This window comes from Terrapene carolina, unplaced genomic scaffold (genome assembly GCF_002925995.2).
Source record: "Terrapene carolina triunguis isolate 2854851 unplaced genomic scaffold, T_m_triunguis-2.0 Scaffold113, whole genome shotgun sequence".
Lineage (NCBI taxonomy): Eukaryota > Metazoa > Chordata > Testudines > Emydidae > Terrapene > Terrapene triunguis.
In genome coordinates this window covers 28035677-28056558 of record NW_020664464.1, presented here as the reverse complement: position 1 = coordinate 28056558, position 20882 = coordinate 28035677, and the positions used below count along the sequence as shown (strand labels likewise).

The following is a 20882-nucleotide window of genomic DNA, read 5'->3' as shown; positions in this document are numbered from 1 at the left end:
CCTTGCATTTAAAGCACTGGGCTGGGACTAAAGAAATTTGGGTTTGATTTCTTGTTCTACCACAGACTTTGGGCAAGTTCCAATCTCTGTGCCTCAGTTCCCCATCTGTAACATGGAAAAAAATAATACTACTTCCTTTGTCTAGTCTATTTAGATGATAAGCTCTTTGTGGCAGAGCTTGACTCTTACTATGTGTATTTACAGCACCTAGCACAATGGGACTACTATCTCAAGTAAGGTTGGTAGGTGCTACAGTAATGCAAACAACAATAAAATGTACCTCACTGTGCCTCCTGTGACAAAGAAAATTAGCCTATTGGTAATTAGAGCATCGGTTGTGCTAAACACCGGCTCCTAGTTCATAATGGATGGTGGGATGCTGCCCTGATGTTCATCTCTAAAGACAATACAGGCACACTGATACCTGCATTGCAGATGGCCCTTGACAATTTCCCAAACAGACAGCACAGACCAGTACTGACCCCTAGTGGCATTCAAATCCCAGTTCTCTACTCAAAACTGGCACTGCACTAGAAATTCAAAAAGCAGACCAGGGCACTTTCACTACAACTGTGGAGAATACAATCTCCCACATTCCCCTCAATGCTGAAAACTTTTGACCATTTTACTGAACTCCTAATCACCACCACCACCAAGGATAACATCCCTTAGGGACACAGGTCATTGTATGGACTGCAGAGAGCCAAGAGCTCCTGCACAAATATGACGACTGTAGAGACCCAGAAATTGGATAAGCTCTCCTGGCATCACTGTTAGAAATGGTGGCTTGAATGTGTAGAAGGTCTAAACTTCACACGCTCAAGCAGATGCACCTGGAACCTGCTAAGACACCTGGGGCCTACAAATCCCACACATGCCATTAGGCCACACATGAAAGCTAATGCCATCATTGCTAAACATCTGTGGACATCAAAACAGCCAATGGACAATCAATATCAGACAAGTCTGGCACGAACTCCAGCAGGTGACATCCACATGCACTCCATCACCCCATGGTCTGGACCATTCACAAGTAAAGCGATTTGTCACTGCAATGGTTACATCAAACTGGGAAAAGGCTGCATCTATCCTAAGTTCTCATATATTCTGGGTCCACTGGCATGGAACTGGATGATGCAGCTTTTCACCAGCATCCTGAAGACTAATGAAAAAGTTCCTGTGTGTAGAGAGAAGCCAAGCTCATTGCACTCCTAAAGTTTGGAAAACCTGTAGATGACCCTTCTAGTTATAGGTGAATCTCCCTCTTTAGCACCACCTTTAAGATGATGGAGATTATGATTCTGAACCAAATCAGTCCTGTTGTGGAAGCCAGCCTACCCAAGGAGCAAGCTGGTTTCCAACTGCACAGAAGTTGCTATGACCAGGTCCTGGCCCTCACTACAAACGTCTCGGCCAGATTCCACTGAAAACTTATGACTGGTACTGCTTTCATTGATCTGTCAGTGACATACAACCCAGTCTGGCCAGTTTCGGTAGCCGTCCATCCTTCCAAACTTATCCAATGCATGCAGATTCTCCAGCTGCAGAATCCCATGCCTAGTAGCCGAAGGATGTACGTATACCTCAGAGATCAAACCAGCAAGCCACACACTTTGAGTAATGTGCTACAACAAGACTCTGTACTCTCTTCCACACTTTTCAATGTCTGCACAAGTGGTATACCTGAAGTGATAGTGCAGAAGTTTGCATATGCTGATGATTTGGCGCTCACACATGAGGCCTATAGTTTTAAAGAACTTGAAGTGACCCTTACATCTGACCTTAAGATCTTGGTGGAGTGCTTGCAAAAATGGAAGTTGAGACCAAATCCAAGCAAATCGTTAGTCTCTTCTTTCCACCTTAATAACAGAATTGCACAAACACTCTAATTGTCGAGTTTTGTAGTGAAACTGTGCAGTATGCCCAAAGTCAACATCTCAGTGTCATTCTTGACCACACACTGGCCACTTCAAGAAAGTAGCCTCCAAAGTGAAAACTTGCATCAAAGTTATCCAAAAGTTGCCCAGCTTGTTCCTGCTAATCAACTGCCCCACTATTACAAACATCAGCCTTTACCCTGGTGTACTCAGTTGGCACAGTGCTGTGCACAGGAAGCTGCCATACCCAACTGGTGGATAGATATCTGAATTAGACCATGTGAATCATCACAGGAACTTTAAAATCAGCACCACTACTGTGGCTTTCTGTATTAGCAAGCATTAAATCTTCAGCTATCTGTCAAGATATAGCCACAGCATGAGAACATAAACATGCCAATGACTACCTGAGCTTTCCATCTGGCAGGTTTTGGACAACATATCCCAACTATTCCTCAAATTGCTAAAACCTCTATAAACCACATACAGCCACCTCGTGTCTCTGGAGCCAGCCAGGCAATGGCCAAGTACCTGGAACTCACCCACCTTTCCAAACAAGCACATTATTACTGACCCAACCAGCTGCCCTCCTGGTTTCAACCAGCCAGGCAGACTCGGGATCACGCTGAACTGCATCCAAACAAACCATGGACGACCCAGCTAGTTGACGGACATGGGGGGGGGGGGGGGGGCAGGACGAAGACTCCCCTTTGTGCAACTGCGATGAGAACACCCAACCCGTCGCACACAATGCAGTACTGCAAATATGGATTCAAAGGTGAAATGGATGGTATCCCCAGCACCACAGAGGAGACCTTGAAATGGCTTATGAACTTACAACTGCATCTCTAGACTGTTGCTCTGCAGATGCCATATGCGTATGAGAGAGATCAATGGCGGGCAATTTAAATAAAGCAAGTGACTTTATAAGGTATATATCCTTCTTGAGCTGTAGTACAACAGCATTGCTGGCTAGCAGATGACACAGGTATCTTGAAAATAACCTGGTCATCTGTGTGGCTGCAGGCTCTCCAGAATTTTTGAGCTCTGAGGCACTAAACAAGTCTAAAGTCCAAGACCTTCAAATGGTTCCAAAAGGACTTTTCACCACATGCACTGAAGCTGTTGAACTGCTTCTCTTTCTCACGCTGTTGCTACCATCAAAAGACATCATGAATACTGGTGTGTGGTCTGACCCTCTCTTTGATGTACCTTTCGTAGGACAAGGAGGAGCTTTCATAGAGGACTTCAGTCCAACCTGCCACATAAGACTCAAGAGGCATTTACTGCTACCTTATTCCACTGCCTCCCACTCCCCAATCCCTTCCAGCACCACCACATCCATGTACAGTGAGCCTCCATATCAGCACCAAAGCCCAAGGATTCTCTTTCTGCAGTGCTCTGGCAGGGGGCCAGCACAACTTCCCTCTCCCTGTAGCCCACAGTGGAACCAACATCTCTTCTTTCCCTCAGACTCTCGCTGTCTTTCGATATGGGCCTGTACACCTCCGAGATAATTAATTTTAAAAGACAGCACTGTGTGCAGAAATACAAGGATGCAAGCTTCCTTTGAATGAAGGACCTGGCCCTACAAACCTTTACTCATGCAAGTAATCTTTTCTCAAGTAGTCTCATAGAAGTAAGTGGGGCTATTCACATGAGTAAGGACTACTTGTGTGCATGCAATAAGGATTGGGCCTTTGAATGGTGGGATTATTTTACACACATACACACAGGCTTATTGGAGGCAGAATATTTATTTCAGTATATAACCTTTTCATAACTCATTCAATGTTAAGCAGACACAATCAAGTGCCTTAACTTTCCAACAGACTGAACCTAATGTGTCTACAAACCAAAGAGGAGGAGTTGACCACAAGAAAAGCTTTTGATAGTAAGTACAAAAGGTCATTGTATAGATCAGAAGAAAATAAGGCAGGCGCTCCAAAACAGTTTTTACTTTCTTGTTATCCCAGCAGCTAGTCTCAAGTTAAATACTGTAATCATGCCAGTCATTAGTTACTGCTCAGCCTCCTGTCTCCAGCCCGGAAATTAGTCTGCTAGGAGCCCAGATAGCTGAACAAGCAGTCACGTTTTATCATATAACTGAGTCTGGGAGGCCAATCTGAAGGAAAGCTACATGTGTTATACATTAGGGGGGAAATACCTAATTTAAAAGACCTTAATTTCCAGAACAATAAAAACTATGCATTTGAAAATACAGTAATGTAAAAAGTAAACAAGATGAAGTCTTAAAACTCTAATGCGATTTACAAGGGAAGTTCATCTAAACTTTAACTATAAAATTTTAGTTTAAAAATTAAGGACTGTTGCTAAAAAGCTTGTTTCAGAAGCAAACTACAGAGTTTTGTTTTGTTTATTTTACGGTGGACTATTAAGGTGCCTACTACCACCACTGTACATAAGAATCAGGCCTTTTTCATCATGTTGTAAAGCATGATCTTATTTTATTACTAAAGGAAAGAATGTAAATTGCAAATTGCCATTGAAAAGAACAGACATGCATTATATTTTACAGAGTTCTGTGTATGCTAGTTTACATAAACCACATGAGATTAATGTTTCCCATAATTTTAAAATGACCAAAATATATGTTGGGCATATATTTTTAATGAGCAATACTGTTGCTCATGACTTCATCCTTTTCAATTTTTTTTTTTTTTTTTTTTTTTTTTTTTTATTACTTCATACTTTTCAATTTTTTTTTTTTTTTTTTTTTAAAAAAAAACCACACACACACACAGGAATAGATGGATCAATATTCATACATGGAAAAACTTTTTGAAAGACAGCAAACATCTACTGTTAACACAGGCTGAAATTCACCTTTTCCAGACAGTCCTCACATACCACTTAAGTTCTCCAATACCCCCTAAATAATGGTGGCTCAGACTGAGCAGACCAAAAGGGAGAGCTGGATGCCTCTTGCATGCTACAAAGGTGGGCTCATTGCCAAAGCCAGATTTATCAGCCTGAAGGCAAGCATGGAGGGTGAGCTGAGTATGTGACTACTACATCTGTGGACATGTGGATCTTGTGGTCAGAAACATCCATACAAGGGGGCACTAGGAGAATGAACTGCTATCCCAGCCCATAGGCTAAAATATTGGCCACACGGTGGTTGCACTTCTGCCATGCAACCTGCTCACTGAGTTGGGGTTGGATTCTGTCCACTCCCACCAATCCCTACTGTACCCAGGCTCTGTGCAGGGATTGATGAATTTCACCCATAATGAGAAGACTTACAAACTCTAAATATCTTCCAAGTATTTTTAAAGTTGTGCCTGAAAACATTGTTCTCTCTCTCCCCCTCCCTTCCTCAAAAAGTGCCCCTCCCCCCCGTTTAATTTTACTAAGTATATTAATCCATAGACATACATTGTTTAAAATAAGCCTTGAGACCAGATCCACAATTGTTTTTTCCATCTTTAATTATTTCAGAAACTTCTAGCAGGATTGCTTTAAACCCCACATCAAAAATATGCTACCACACCTATAACATATATTGCCTGTTCAAGTAATGATATTATATTACTGAGTAAGCATGCATTTAGACTGAGCAATTAATGTCAGATTAGGATCATACAGTCAGACCTTTGTTGATATTAAATGAACAAAGGAAAGCATGTAATAGTATGATACTGGTTCTGCTTTCACCATCAGGCTGGAAAAAAAGTCTGCATGACTTCCAGAATATATAACAATATAGCAAAATTCTGCTCACAGTTCCTTCCATTGATTTAAATGGAGTTGCTTTGTACTTTTAACAGTGTTACAGAAAGCGGAATTTGGACAGAATTACTATGGTTGAAATTTTTAATTAAGCTAATTCTCTTGCTGGTCAGTTATTATATACAGCAGGCTAAACCTCAGGTGATGTCATCCCTATGTGGCATGCCACTCTGTGTTCCTGTACACTCGGGTGAAGACTTTGAAAGCCACCTAAAAGATTTGGTTGCCTAAATTTTGTTCATCCAAATACCTCAGGTGGCTTTGAAAATCTGAATCTAAAGTTCCTAATGCATGTCAGAAAGCATATTCTGGGACTGACATCTAAAACTCAACAAAACTGTAAATAGATAAGCTGGAGCACTTTCCTCTCATAGAACAATCTATAAAAAAAATCCAAAATCATCCTCACAGCCAGATTTTGGCCCATTTACTCCATGAAGGGTCCCACTGAAGTCAATGGGACTATTTTCAGAGTAAGGATAGCAGAATCTGGCCCTCAGAAAGTCTTAGTCTGATCTCACACTGGTGAGAATCAGGAGCAATTCCTTTGAAGGCATTGGCATTCTACTGAAACCAGCATAAGTGAGATCAGAATCAAGCCTATTACGTTCAAGAGAAACCAAATAACAATATTCACACACAAACACCTTCCCAAATGCAACAAAAACAATGTTTTATTATTCAGATAACAGCTTCATGTCCCTTGTATATAACCTGAACCATTAGATTTGTATAAGAGTTTTCTCCACTCTGAACTAAAGCTGAGATTTTAAAAGCAGCCTCAGGGAGTTAGGTGCTCAGCTCCCTTAGGCACCTTTGAAAATCCAATATAAATGAAGTGCACACATTTTATCCAATGAAGATTTCCATATATTTGTATAAATATCAATTATAATTCCCAACAGACTGCTGCTTCATATTACTTTCCTCGTTAATTAGTCTAAAACAAAATATACCAGAATTAGGTCTGGAGTTCACAGTCCCCATGGGATTTACTGGATAAGTAATAGATTAGAATACCAAACACTCATCTAACAGTGGTAACTCTTAAAATCTGATATTCAGATTGACAGCAACAGGCAATTAGACACAAAGAGCCAAATTCATCACTTACGTCACTCTGCTGCTTGTGGCAAAGTATTGTTACCGCTAGTAATTTGACTTTCAATGGGTATACATGGCAGGAATCAGGGCTTGCTTTATATTACTCCCTTGTGTCAGTTTCTTTTCCTGCTACACTTCTACCCATTGAGCATGTAAGTTACACATGCAGTGTATGCCAAATAAGTGCAAGATACATGTAAGTGGTAAAATAGTGTTTCCGCTAATCACATTTGAACACTGTCTATATTGAACCTGAAACAAATAATTCCCTGGAAGTTGTTCCTCTTTATACCAGGTATGAATTTAACTCAGTATGAAACTCAAATTTAAGAAGTCTATTTTCCCCATCAATGCATGTACATCTCCCTAGTGCAAATGGAACTAAGCACTTGTCTCTACAGGAGAGAAAACTCCTAAATTTAGGTGTTTAAAATAACATAGGAGACCCAAGATTCTTGAGGCACAATGCCACTACTTTAGAAAAGGCAATCTTATTGAGTATTTTAAGGAGAGGGTATGATAATGCATTCTAGTCATTAGCTTTTCATATCTCTGTTGCTCTCTTCTTCATTATGCTTTTTGATGAGAAAAGTTATTTGCAAACACACTGAAAATAAACTGGGCCAGAGAAAGACAAAGAACATTATATTTGCCAATCAAACCAGCATCAATTTTGATTAATGCTGACAGGTTAACGTTAAAGGATGGACAATTCTAGTGATTATTTTGAAAAGCAGTCTTCAAGAACATTTTAAATTAGAAAGTATGTTGAGGGACATTTCACTTTTGGCTCAATTTAATATTAGTATTCTTTTTGTTTGCCTGACAAGTCAGAAGTATTTGGCAGTGGTAATGAACAATGTCAGATATATTATTGTTCATTTGAAGGCCTTGTGGTTTAAAAATAAAGAGAATACTCCTAGCTGTTATCTGCAACAAAAACTGAAGTAAACACATTTTGAGAGGAAAATATATTGTAAACCTGTTTATTGATTGACTGATTCACATTACTCAAAATTTGTATATATGGAACTATTGTCTTTCAAGATTAATATGACGATTATAGTTCAAATTCAACTAAAAACAATTTTGCTTACGTTTAGTACTAAATACTTTCAACATTGTTGTGAGTGACATGGCTAGGACTGACATTTCTATCCTTGTAATAAATAAGCTGATGGCTTCTTCGGTAAGAATAGTAAAATGATAAAATTACTAAATTAGGTCCTAATTCAGGAAAGCACTCAAAGATGTGCTTTCCTGGACATATATGCTTTCTAGAATCATGGCCTTAGACAGTTATAATTTATCCATTTTTTTCTTATTTTAAATATTTCTTTAAGGCACTCTCACATCAACATAAATAGCTCTATACATTTCCCTTAAACAATTACTGTATGGAAAACTGGGACAAATTCTGCTTAGTTACAATTATATGGTTCCAGTGCAATCAAACAGATCTGCCCTAGTGCACTCAGTGTAACTGGCAGCAGGGTTTGGCCCACTGTCTATTGACTTTACACAAAAGTTAATGAGAAATCTATAAGAACTCAGCTTTTCCTCAATCACAATGAAAGCATTGTGCTTACTTATCAGATATGCTACAGTCACAAAGGAAACAAATATATTTTGAACAACAAAAGGCTTATTAGAAACTTGCTTGCAGATTTGTTTATTCCTTTCTCTCCCTATTTTTCTTACCTCTTTCGCACTGAGGGCCAGTAAATCCATATACGCATGCACAGCGGTTGGGTCCAATACAACGTCCTCCATTCTGGCAACCATTTTCACAGACAGCTGTGTTTGAAAAAAGTTGAAATTCTGATGTAATATTCATAGTTTATCTTTGTAAATAAATAAACCTCATTGGCATTAGTACAGAGTAGCAGATAGTCAAGGCTAAAAGACAGCTTTCAGTCAAATCTGCTCAAAAACTTTTCAGACTGAAACTTTTCATACTTACTATCAACCTAAGGGAGATGTTTTGTTCATTCATAACTCAAAAACTATTGGCTATACAAAGATCAAATCGGTTTTACCCATTAATCCCGAACTGGGGATAAGAACTTATTAGGATTAGTTTCCCAAGTTTTTTTTAAAAAAGTAAAATTTATTAAAATATTTATCAAATCTGAAAAGTGCCATTGTAAAACAGAAAATTATTTTTGATCTTTTTATTGTTTTCTGATGAGCTCTAATGTTAAAGTTCTTCCAATTTACAGTCCTCAATTTACAAGTAAAAATGTTTTTCAAACTGCCCTACAAACTCAATCTGGACCTGAAAACCTTCTTACATATCTCTAGTAATAAAGATTTTGCAGGCCAAATTCCACCCTCATTTGCACCTGTTTAAATGTGCTTAATTTTAAGCACCTGCTAGAAAGCTCTGCTGAATGGGGATGGAATTAAGTAGCTGCTTAAAATTAAGCACAGGCTTAAGTGCTTTGCTGAATAATGGCCCTGGCTGTGCAGCACTAACAGGCACAAATAGTAGTAAGAACTTATTTCTGCCATAAAGTTAGCAGACACAACATGAACACACATAAGAATCACAGTTCAATGAAAAGATGCCACTTTTACATATTTTGGTTTTAGAGTAGAGCCATATTTTAATGCTTGGAACTCTATCTTTAGCTCAACTCCTGGGCTGCATGGGAAGAGCATAGAAGCTGTGTGGGCAAAGGTGGCTTAAAGTCGACTGGGTTTCCCTGCTTCTGAGGCTGATAAAGTTTATCCTCAAGCAAGACTTAAAGCAGCCTGAAGGCTGTTGTAAATTCCCCTGGTTGCCAATGGTTCCTAGGAGCCCTTCTGGCAGTTGGGATGGCTCAGGAAGACGCTTGTGCTCTAGCAATCCCCCTGTTTTCCCAGCCACACTTCTGTACAGGCAACTGAGGGGAGGCAAAGAGGTGGAGTACAAGCTGCCACTGTAGTTCCACAGCACTACAGGATCCCTTTACACAAGCGGAGGCCTCAAGTGGCTGGATCAACCAGTGCAGTTTTACTGCACCATGGAATCATTTGTTAGACACCAAGATAAAGTTAGAAAGGGAATCCTTCCAAATTAAACTAGTTACATAACCTCTATATATTCATGCAGTCTTCATATATTAAAAAAAATTATGATTTTTCTGAAAAAACTAGTTTCCCAAAAACTAAAGCTATAATAATTATATTCCATCCTGGGATATGTCAGTTATCCCAGGCCTGTGGGGTCCCAACATGAGCAAGCTTGCTAGTATGGGGTACTTATAATGGCAAAGGTATCAGAAACTCCAACTTTACCAGCGAGTATGCAGACAGTGCAAACCCAAAAGTAGGCAGTGCTGGCCAGAAATGAGCATGGCTAGGATACCTGGGAGATCCATTGAGTCATCATATCTCCAGGTAGCCTCCAATAGTGAGTCACCTAAGGTGTCCTGGTCAGATATTAAAGCTATCTACTTTGATGCAGATCACTAGAAATATCATGTGCCTTCTCCAGTAATAAATCTAGTGGTGGGTTACAATTTGCACACACAAACCATGTACAAATTTGGGTGACTCAAACAATGAATGTCCTATAAATCCATTTGAATCCAATCAATGTCATATATATTCTTGAAACAATGAAGTATGAACTTCCTAGCAAAATAAGTGATCTTGCTGGTATACCGCAATTCCCTCAGAGCAACCTTTCCTTTTTAAGCCCGCAAGAATTTTCACTGGGCCTTTAGGAAAGCATGCATTTATAAATAGAATATGACTGTGAAAGAGTTTCATCTGTCATACTGAAAAAATTATTAATTTTAGTGTCTTAAATCAATTCTGCCTAATTCAGGGCTCACTATTTCCAAGGCTATACAGTTTTGCGCAGAAATATCATGTGCTCTGAAAGAACAGATTGCAACTACAGGACAGTTCCACTGTCTTTACAACATGCCTGAGCAACAGCAAAGAGATTTTGGTCTTAAAGTTTCTAGGCAGTCTTCCAACTCAGGTCCCCACAGCTTAAGGGCAGGTTATAAAGCACTTGACTACTCTGTGCCAAAACAACTCTTTGTTAAATCTTTTACATTGGAAAAAATGCACATAGAGTCCACTTCGACTGACCACTATATCACAAAGGGAAAGACATAAAAATGTAGTATTACCTAGAAGCGTGATAAAGCTTGTATTTCTTATCAAGGCCTATAAAACTGAATTACTTTTCACTCAAGATGTCGGTCCCATGTATTAAATGAAGCAACTTCTATGTTACTCTTATAGCACACAGTGGATGAATTACAATATTTTGTGGAACAAGAAGGTTTTTTTAAAAATCTCAAAACACGATGGTTTAATTTAAATATATTTATGTTATAATTTAAACATGACTTTCAGTCCTATGTCTAGAGGCCAAATCCTCAAGCCCTAACTAAAGCCCTGATCCTCCAGTGTGCTCTGTGCAATCCCAGGGATCTGCGCATGCACAGCTCTTTGTAGGATCAGTGCTTAAGGATCTAAACCGACTCCCATTGACTGGCCTCAGTAAGACACTCTAGGGTTTAAGCCCTAGGTTTTAAAGCAATTTAAAAAAAAAAAAAAAAAGCGCGCACTTTTGCCACCAAGGATCCTTTAGAATTATCTAATTCTCATGGGAAAAGTACCCCAAAATCATCATCATAAAAAATGTGAAAATTCATCTAATATATCATGACACGTGCAAGGTTGCCCCACAGAATGTTCCCCAGTGCTTTGCCCAGGTTTCTTTATGATGCTCTTCCACTTATGTCTCCATCATAGATTTTTTTCTTGCTATTCAATCTAATTTTTCTTTTTATTTCATTCGTTTACTCCTACTTGCATACCTACAGACCACCTTATACAAGTCTCCTCTTTTATTGACAGTCTCATCTCTCAAATACTTGTAACCTGTTTATCAGATTTCTGCTAATTAGTAATCAGTTGGCCACACAAGACATTCAGTCCTTCTAATCTTTCCTCATAAATCAATCTCTCTTGCCTTTAATCATTTTATTGTTTTCCAAATTAATGTAATATTGTACATCTTTCTGTGGGAGGTGCAAAGGACTCAAGACAGTAGCATAGTTGCAGCCCCATCTGGTCCACGTAGTGAGGGACTTCTGTATTACATCCTCAGACATGGCACAATGTCTCTGCATATGTAACCTTATGTATAGAATTGGATTATTTTGTTCTTCTACACATGCCAAGCTACTCACATGAGCAAGGATTGTAGGATTGATCCCTGCTAGTCAAATTTAAGCATGAAACAGAGAAGTTACTTACGTTGTCCACAGTAAGTTCCAATATACCCCTTCTGGCACTGGCATTGGTCATCTGCACAAGTACCACCATTCATGCATCTGATACTGCACTGTTGTACTACAATAGAACACATACACACATTAACTTTAATATTATAACAGCAAAGTCATTCAAAAGCACATATACACAATACATACTTCAATGGAGATACACATTCTTTAAATGGCTATATATGCTTACATTTGTGAGACAAATTATCAAGACATTTAAAATAAAATCTAGGGAAAATAACTTCAATAATATATGGCACAACTTTCTACTCCTAGATATCTAGAAGGATTTTGAAACCAACTTTTTATGCAAAAATTCAGAATTAGAAAATTGTATTACATCTATGCGTGTTTGTCATATCACTCAGAGAGCAATGCCTATTGACGGAACTAAAGCAGTAAGTATAAGTTACATATTTGTATATAGTGATACCTTTTAAAAAAATAGTCATTTGTTCTATACATTAAAGTATTTTTGAAAAATGGATGCTTATTGTAGATCAATTTAAGAGAGCGCTCTAAAAGCAATGCAAATATTTTAAGTCCTTACTAGATTTTGATCCACAGGTAGGTGATATTTGTCCACTGGAGCAAGTGCACATATTAGGACGGGAACAAAATCCATCACCACAACTATTTCTACAAATTGCTGAGGAAGAAAGCATTTAAGAAGACAGTGAATAGCAGTGTTTTCAGAATTAAGTTACAAAAGAAATGCTTGTTAATGAACTAAACTCATAACTTATTGTTCGAAAGAGAAGTAAGTGAGAACATGCATGCCTTGAACCAAGCCAGAAAATTGCTCAATTCAGAGATGCAGTTAAACAATATGTTAGATATATGCCAAAATAAAACTCAAAAATAGTAGAAAGAGTTGATTTTTGGTAAATCATTTCTGTGATCAAATTCAAAGCAACACTCTGAAGATGGAAAGGACCAAAATATAACTCTCCAAATAGTAGCCTTAAAATGGAAAACAAAAACAAAAACACACAAAAAAACCCACTTTTTCCTAATTAAAAACAACAGCCTCCAAAACAGGCGATGGAATAGAGTAAAAACTATAAGTTTTAGACAGAATGACCTAAAGACAGTCCAAGTAGGAAACTGAGATTTGACTGCACATGATGCCCTCTAAATACAAAAGCACTACATATTACAAATTCAGGTTATTGGATGGGTTTTGTTTGGGTCATGTATTTAAAAAAAATGTTAATTTTAAAATGATTTCAGACCTCATTGTGGAGAATTACTTATCCTTTCCTGATTAAAGATAGATTTTAAAGCTCAAGCTGACCTTTCGAGGGAGGACAGTGGTTCATATTTAGGGTCTATCAGATGTGGTATTATCCCGTTAAATAAACCTTCCTATAAAGAATTAATGAAATTAGGCAAACATGCAAACACTTCCATATTGTCATTAGGATGGTAGATTTATGAAATCCTCTGGGCAGTATGTACATGTTATGTAATAGGCTGTGCTAATATTAACCATCTTCATGCGCGCATATTTCCCCACTGACTCTAATGGATGTTCCACTCACAGAATAACTATAAAAGCATGAAAATGCTAAGGGCCAAATCCTGAACTCTGTCCTGATTAAAGCCAAATAAATGTTGTGGGGGGTTTTGTACAAGGGACGGAATTTGAGCTCCAGAACATTAGTGGAGCCAGCACCCCACACAAACACCACTGAAGAACAAGTTCTTGTAGAAGACAGTACACATGTGGATGACCTCAGCCCCCATGGTTCTTGGGAGACCCACATGCTCTGAAGGCCTAACATCTCCACTAGTTTTGTGGGAGTGGGAAAGAGACAGAAACGCTGTTCTTCCCGATGGAAGAATGCAAAGGAAATTTTTAGTCTGCAAAATTGCGTTCCAAGCCACTACCTGAGAAAGCCCAGACAGGGACTGCATCTGACCCAGAATTTTGTATCCTGGGTTCTGACTTAAGAAAAAATGTTAATGAAATGAGAAGAAATCTAACTTTCTTATCAAAGCAAAAATAAAGTATATTGTTTTCTTGCTCCATTAGCCAAGTAAAAATGTTCTCTCTAGGAGACCTATCAACTTTCTTAACACCTTTCCCCTGAAAACAGAAGCTCCTTATCAATGCCAAACTAGGCACAATTTTTCACATGTGCTCCTTGAAATTCTCCATTAAAGTCACACAATCCCTAGCTCACATTTGCAGACCATGGACACCTCTCTTCAGTTGGTTACCTGGTGCACCACAGAGGGACAGCAAAAACCTCTCACTTCCATCTATGAATATGTTGTCCCTGCGCATCCTTACCCTCTGCTGACCTAAACTTCAATGAATTTGATTAAAAAAAAAAAAGTTACATACAGTATCTCTATAATTGGATGCATTCATTACAAAATGATGGAAGTACTCAGAGACCTTCCAACCAAATAACCAGATTATAGTTTCTAAACTGATGAACACTTTTAAACAGAAGTTGCAATGCAGTGTGATGTCTCAGTGTAATATGTGCTGAAATTAACTCTTTTCAAGGAATACATGACAAATTGTTAATCTAGCCTACCAAAAATTCAACTAATCCTTATGTGTCTATACACATATACTGTGATAAAGTTCCTCCTCTATCTTGGTGGGTCCTGCGCTTATTGGTGGATTTTCTTGCCTCAGAGATTCACCACGTGGGTTGGGGAACAGCCCAGAGACCTTCCCCTCTGGAAGAACCCACAGTCCAGGTCAATTGGGAGGTTTGGGGGAACCCGGGCCCACCCTCTACTCTGGGTTCCAGCCCAGGGCCCTGTGGACTGCAGCGGTCTATAGTGCCTCCTGTAACAGCTGCATGACAGCTACAACTCCCTGGGCTACTTCCCCGTGGCCTCCTCCAAACACCTTCCTTATTCTCACTACAGGACCTTCCTCCTGGTGTCTGATAACGCTTGTGCCTCCTTAATCCTCCAGCAGCACACCCTCTCAGCTCCTTGCTCCTCACACCACAAACTGAAGTGAGTTTCTTTTAAAACCCAGGTGCCCTGATTAGCCTGCCTTAATTGATTCTAGCAGGTTCCTGATTACTCTAGTGCAGTCCCTACTCTGGTCACTCAGGGAACAGAAAACTACTCATCCAGTGAGCAGTATATTTGCCCTCTACCAGACTCCTGTACCCCACTGGTCTGGGTCTGTCACAATAAATATATTATATTATAATCCCCAGGCTAAATGCCACCTGACATATTATCAGTAAATAGATTTCTCATGGTTTCCCAAGAATTGGGATGGGCAAATTAAATAGTTCCACCTCAAGAGACTCTTTTCCAAGATATCTAAGCAGAGAGAGATCAGCTCCTAATCTGACATCATAGTAATACAACAGCAAAACTGAATTAAAAATAAAGCAGAATGAAGACCTTGTTGGCAAAGGAGTCTTCATGTGCCATTTGAGCCATAAACACATGCTTCTTCCTCTTTACTGTCCTCAGACAGTTACCACAACCAAAACCTTGAACAGATTTTCTTCACAGAAAACTTATTCATCTTTATCATTCAGAAAGAGGACATTTTGAGTCTGATGATATTCAAAAATCAGAATATATAGATACCAACTCTTTTATAGGAGTTGTGGGTAGAGTAGCTGAACAAATATCACTATCTAAGGGAGCAGATTTGGAAAAAAGATCATTGAAGAAATTCCCATTGGAGGGGAGAGGAAGAGATAATTCACTTGAATTCACTGTTTTGTTAAAATTAGTAGTATTGCCTTGATTAATGCAAAAAAAAAAAAAACAAAAAAAAAAACAGAATCCTTTTTCATTGGCTAACTGAAAAGATAGAGTCAGGCATCCGAATTACAATACATGGCCAACACCAGAGACCCAGAGTTGATTTTTTAAGTCATTTATTAACCCACAGAAAAATGGGCCAGCTCTATTTCCTGAGTAAGGCCAGGTCTACACTAGAAACTTTTGCCAGTATAATAATGTTGGTTGGTTAGGGGCATGATTCTTTACATTTTTTAAAACTGGCAAAAAGCCCCAATGTAGATGTATTTTTACTGGCAAAACAAACAAACAAAAACAAACAATGCTTATTTCATTTGGGGAACTGGTATAAGCTCTACGAGCAAAAGAACTCTTTGCTGGTATAAGATGAATCTCCACTGGGGTACTGCTAGTGGAGTAGCCACTTAGTTTGGCCAGAAAAGGCTCTAACTACAAAGTGTTCTAAAGGAGTCTCCGGTCACAACAAAAGCAGAGTATGAATGTAGAAATGTGTTCCTAAACTATTTCATAATCAAAAACATCTATTAAAAACAGCATCATGTACAAACCATTTACCCAATCTCATAGTCATTTTGGCCCAATTTCTGCACCACTGAGGTCAACAAGAGACTTTTATCCTGAGTTTAGGGGGAGTAGGATAGGGCCCTTTGAGCAAATAAGTCAAATTCAAATTTAGCATGTGAATAGATTCTAGGATCAGGCCCTTAGTATGCACAACTGGCCAGATTTTTAGAGATTACAATGAGAATTAGGTTTTTGGGGGCTTTGAAAATCTCATGGGGCACCCCAGATACATCTTTAGGCACCTAAATACCTTTAAAATTTGTCCATATATGCTGTTCATAAATTTTACATTAAAGTAACTTTCAGAGTCAACCATTAACCACAAAAATAGAATTAAGCACACTCAGGTGCTCCTATTATTCAACAGCTAGTTTGGTATTGCTGTCTTCTATGTTCTGAATTTGTAATTATCCTTTGCCTGTAAAACATTAAGGTCAACCTAAGATCAAGAATATCTGGTGTAGTTGGAGATAATGTTAACACGACTGACTTAACTATGTAAAATAAACAAAAGTGAAAAGGCCAGTAGTCATGTGCTGCCAAGGCAATGGCCTCAATGACATGGCAGGTCTTTCCATCTCTAACTTCTACAAGCCAATAGATTTTCCTCCCATCCCCCACTGAATGTCTGATTTGTTAGCTGAAGCAATACAAAGCACATCACAGCAGAACTGGAGAGCAATGTGTTCTTGAATTGCAAATTTGATGTATTTATTAGATAAAGTAACACAGGTTAGTCAAAGGGTAGGATGAGCAGGTGTAGTTTTCATTAAAGCTGAAGTTCAAAGAGCAAAACGCACACTTCTAAAATGGACAGTAATTTAACAGACAAAAACCCTTAAATTTTATATTTCCTTTTTAGGTACACAATTTTTCTTAAGTAGACTGCTCAGCAGACTCTCCTTTTTTTGCCAAACCATGTCAACAATAGCCAGATCTGTCAACACAAAATTTAGCATGACCAGTGCAATAATCATTGAGCCTCCATGCTTTATATTTATTAAAACACAACTAAAAATGACAAGCAGGAAAATAAGTGAACACACCTAGATATTAAAAAGTTTCCTATCATATCATTATATTGCAACTCCAAATTTACCACAGAAGTTTTAGAAAACTTCAGATCCCATTTGCTTGACATTTTTCTTTTTTCAGTATTGATCACTCAATTTATGATTTTTTTTTTTTAAAACTAAATTGATCGATGTCTCTTGGCAAATCACTATTTTGTTTGGGGCATTCCTAAGGTTTCCGTTATAGGAACTGTGAGCCACTAAATCTATCATTTCGTTTTTGAAGTGTAACCTAGAAGATTGAACTTGCCAAAATGAATTACAAGATATATTCCACTATCTTATACTGGATGCAGCAGAAAAATTCAGAGAAGGTTATTTCCTACCAGATTGTAAAAACCTAAAGTCAGACACTTACGAACAATACACTGATTTCCTCCAGGGAGCGTTTTCCATCCAGGGCAACAGTAGGAGTGGAATCTAGAGCCACACACGTTTGGCCTGTCACATACATACAAATAAATGTGCACACAAAAATGTCAGTCAATGTAAAGGCACATCCAGTTTTTTTTACATATGCAGAAGGGAAAGAATCTACAGTCCACGCACAACAAAAGAAAAACTGTATGAACTGCCAAACAAAAGCAAACTCCCCTCCTCCCCGCAAAATAAAAAAAACAAAGAAAAAGCACCTTCCACCACTACCTTAAACCAAAATTCCTCCTCAAACCAAACAAAACCATCCTCTTTTGCAAGCACATCGTTTAATATGCAAAACAAAGCCTACCTCAAAGTTTTTTTTAAGGCTGTAATACCAATTATCACAAAATTGAAGCAATATTTGTTACTTGTTAATAGCACCACTTTTTTACGTTTACCTTTACATGCAAGTAACTATTTTCAAACATAATCACAGTATCTAAGAGGCTATTTTTTTAAATCGCGGCCAAAATTTAGAATTAAAACAACATTGAATTGGACTAAAGTGAGTTTGAAAGGAAATGTCATGTCTGAAGAAGACAAACACAAGAGCCACCGGTTGCGGTTTTGAAGTGGGGAGAGGTTACATGGAGACCGCTGTGAATTGTGTGAAGGTAGCGGTGTGGGAATTACACGGATTGGTAATAGATTCCACTGAGGTGTTGGAGAATAGGGCTTGCCTGGCTGGGGCTGTGGACTGCCTGGAGGGATTGGGGGGTGTATCGATGTAGTTGTGGGGGTTACACGGAGCTGCTTGTGGACTGCATGGAAGTGCTCGTGGCGCTGTGTTGCAGAGAGGTGAGCGGGAAGGGGCTGCTCGGGGGTGGCTATGCTGCATGGAAGTGCGTTTGCGGTGAAGTGCTTCCCTACCCCCTAAGCACATCCTGCTGGCCTCTCCTGCGGACCCGGCTGGTGGCGGCCCCTGCTCCGTCCTCCCGATTCTCCGAGGCTGGGTAGATGGAGTCTGTTCCCCCCGCGGGCCGAACCTGCTGTTGCTTTTGCTGCCCGGCTGCTCCCTGCGCCCACAGCGCGACACAGCCCAGCCACAAGCAATAAAGCTGCGGGCAAAGCCCGCGCCGTCTTCCCATCCTGCGACTGGACAGCTGGAAAACCCGAGCAGGAGGGAGGCCGGGTGCAAAATAATTAAACTTCCACTCGGGGGGCGTCTTCAGACCGCAGCGCTCGGCAGCTGGGGGGCTGCTGCTCCCTGTTTCCCTGCCCGGGAGGGACGGTGCTGCAGCCGCCTCTTCCAAAGCGCCTTCAGCAAGCCGCGGGGAGAGCAAGCGCCGGTGCGCCGCGGGCTCCACGCTGCATCGCTCCGCAACGCGCTTCGTAGTTACAAAAGCGCTGGGACAGAGGTGAGCTTCAGACCGGCACCCCGAGGAGTCACTAGGGCAAAGCCAGGCTGCACCGGAGCTGTGCCGAACGCAGAGCAGGCGGTTTGACAGACGGATCCTGGAGAGGCGGCGAGGCCAGGAAGGTGAAGGGGCCCCGGACGCTGCAGCCGCGGCCCGGAGAGCTGCTCTGCGGAGGAGCGAGCTGAAGGATGCGAGGCGCTGGAGGGTTTTGAGGCAGGGCGGCCGCCTGCCTGTCAGTGGGGAGCAGCGCGCAGCTCCCAGCACGTGGGCGGGGGGCTGCAGCCAGGGGGAGGTGGGTGGGGAGGAGGAGGGACTGGGAGAGAAGGGCGGGGGTGCAGCGGGAAGAGATGGGGAGGTGGGTGGAAGGAGGAGGGGCTGCGGGGGAGAGGAAGGAGGGGGGATGGGCGAGGATGAGGTTATAAGAGGGAGGCGGGGCGAGGAGGCTGCGAGCGGGGCTCCCGGGGTGTCTGTCCTTTCATTCCACAGGCCCCTCGCCCCCCGGTTTCATAACTTCGCCTTTCTCCCCCTCGCGTCTCGGGGCGGCTTGGTGCAGCGGGCGCTCAGGAGACGGCGCTGTGCCGGGGGCTCTCTTGGAAAGGAAAAAGCTGCCTTGGTCCCTCGGTTTCTTTCTTCCCCTAGCAACCGCTCGGGCAGCAAGGACCCTCTCCTTCCACGTGCCGGGGTGGGGGGTGCCGCGGAGTTAGAGCTACGTGTGCAGAGTTACTCCCAAAGCGAATTCCGCCCCTTCCCCTCTGGGGATTTATTTTTCTCTGGGGCACAGAAGTGGATCTCGAACGCACCGACCCTCACATGCAAGAAGACCACAGACCTGATCACATAAGGGGCATTGGGGGAGGTGGGCAGCTGGGGTTAGTTATCTGGCCAGCAAGGCGAGAACTGCAGTGCAGCCTCTTCAGTGGTGGGAGCCATCCTGCAGCTGAGGTCTGTTGAGGAAATTGGACAATTACCCGCGGTGAAAAGGGCACGTAATTGCTCTCTTTCCATCCGTGACCTTTTGCCTGACTTTGTTCTAATTTCAGTCCATCGGGAGGAGGGGTTGGGTTGGGTTGGGGAGCCCAGACAATGAATGTTTATTCTTCCACGAGGCGTGCGGTTGAGTAGCTAAACCTCGGCAGTTAAATGAGGACACCAGTAGCACTGTAGAGGCGAATCAGATTTTCATCTTTTGCCTTTTTTTTAACCTTGTGTATTTGTATGAGAGTTTAGTGACTTCTCTGGAAGGCCTGGATAATAACAAGTTATGATTTGCAAAACTTTCTTTACTTTGCTTGGATGTTCCTGCTTGTTGGGGTTGCTTTTTGTTTCTGTTTCAAATAAACCTCAAACATCAAAGCAAGAATCAGCTTGTTTACCTGATTTCTTGTCTATGTTTGCTTGGTTTCCACCCAAAACCATAAACATACCTAGATTTGTTGAAAATTGAACAAGTGCTCAAAAACTGGCATAGATTCACCTTAAAGGTTTGTGAGTCTGACCAACCTAAACCAGGGGTGGGTTGTTTTGTTTTTTACAAACATTTGTCATTGCTTTGATAGTAAAGGGGAGACATTCAGTTTTCTTCATTTATGAAGACGGGCCTGAGTGATTAAAATGCTCTTGAGGAAGACTTCTCACAATATCATGGCTACTGCTGTACCCTTGGTACTTTTTCCA

The 20882-nt window shown here is 40.7% G+C and overlaps 1 protein-coding gene across 1 annotated transcript in view; it reads right to left on the bottom strand.

The window, feature by feature from the left end:
* The window catches only part of FBN2 (fibrillin 2), a 250004-nt gene extending 230816 nt beyond the window's left edge, over positions 1–19188 (bottom strand). Inside the window, exons 1-5 of the mRNA XM_024193355.3 lie at positions 18721–19188; positions 17789–17871; positions 12582–12680; positions 12003–12098; positions 8436–8531 (exon numbers count right to left, since the gene is read on the bottom strand). Coding sequence (XP_024049123.1) covers positions 8436–8531; positions 12003–12098; positions 12582–12680; positions 17789–17871; positions 18721–18938 — 592 coding nt within the window. The 5' untranslated portion in view covers positions 18939–19188. The remainder of the gene's footprint in view (positions 1–8435; positions 8532–12002; positions 12099–12581; positions 12681–17788; positions 17872–18720) is intronic.
* Positions 19189–20882: the final 1694 nt, after the last annotated feature.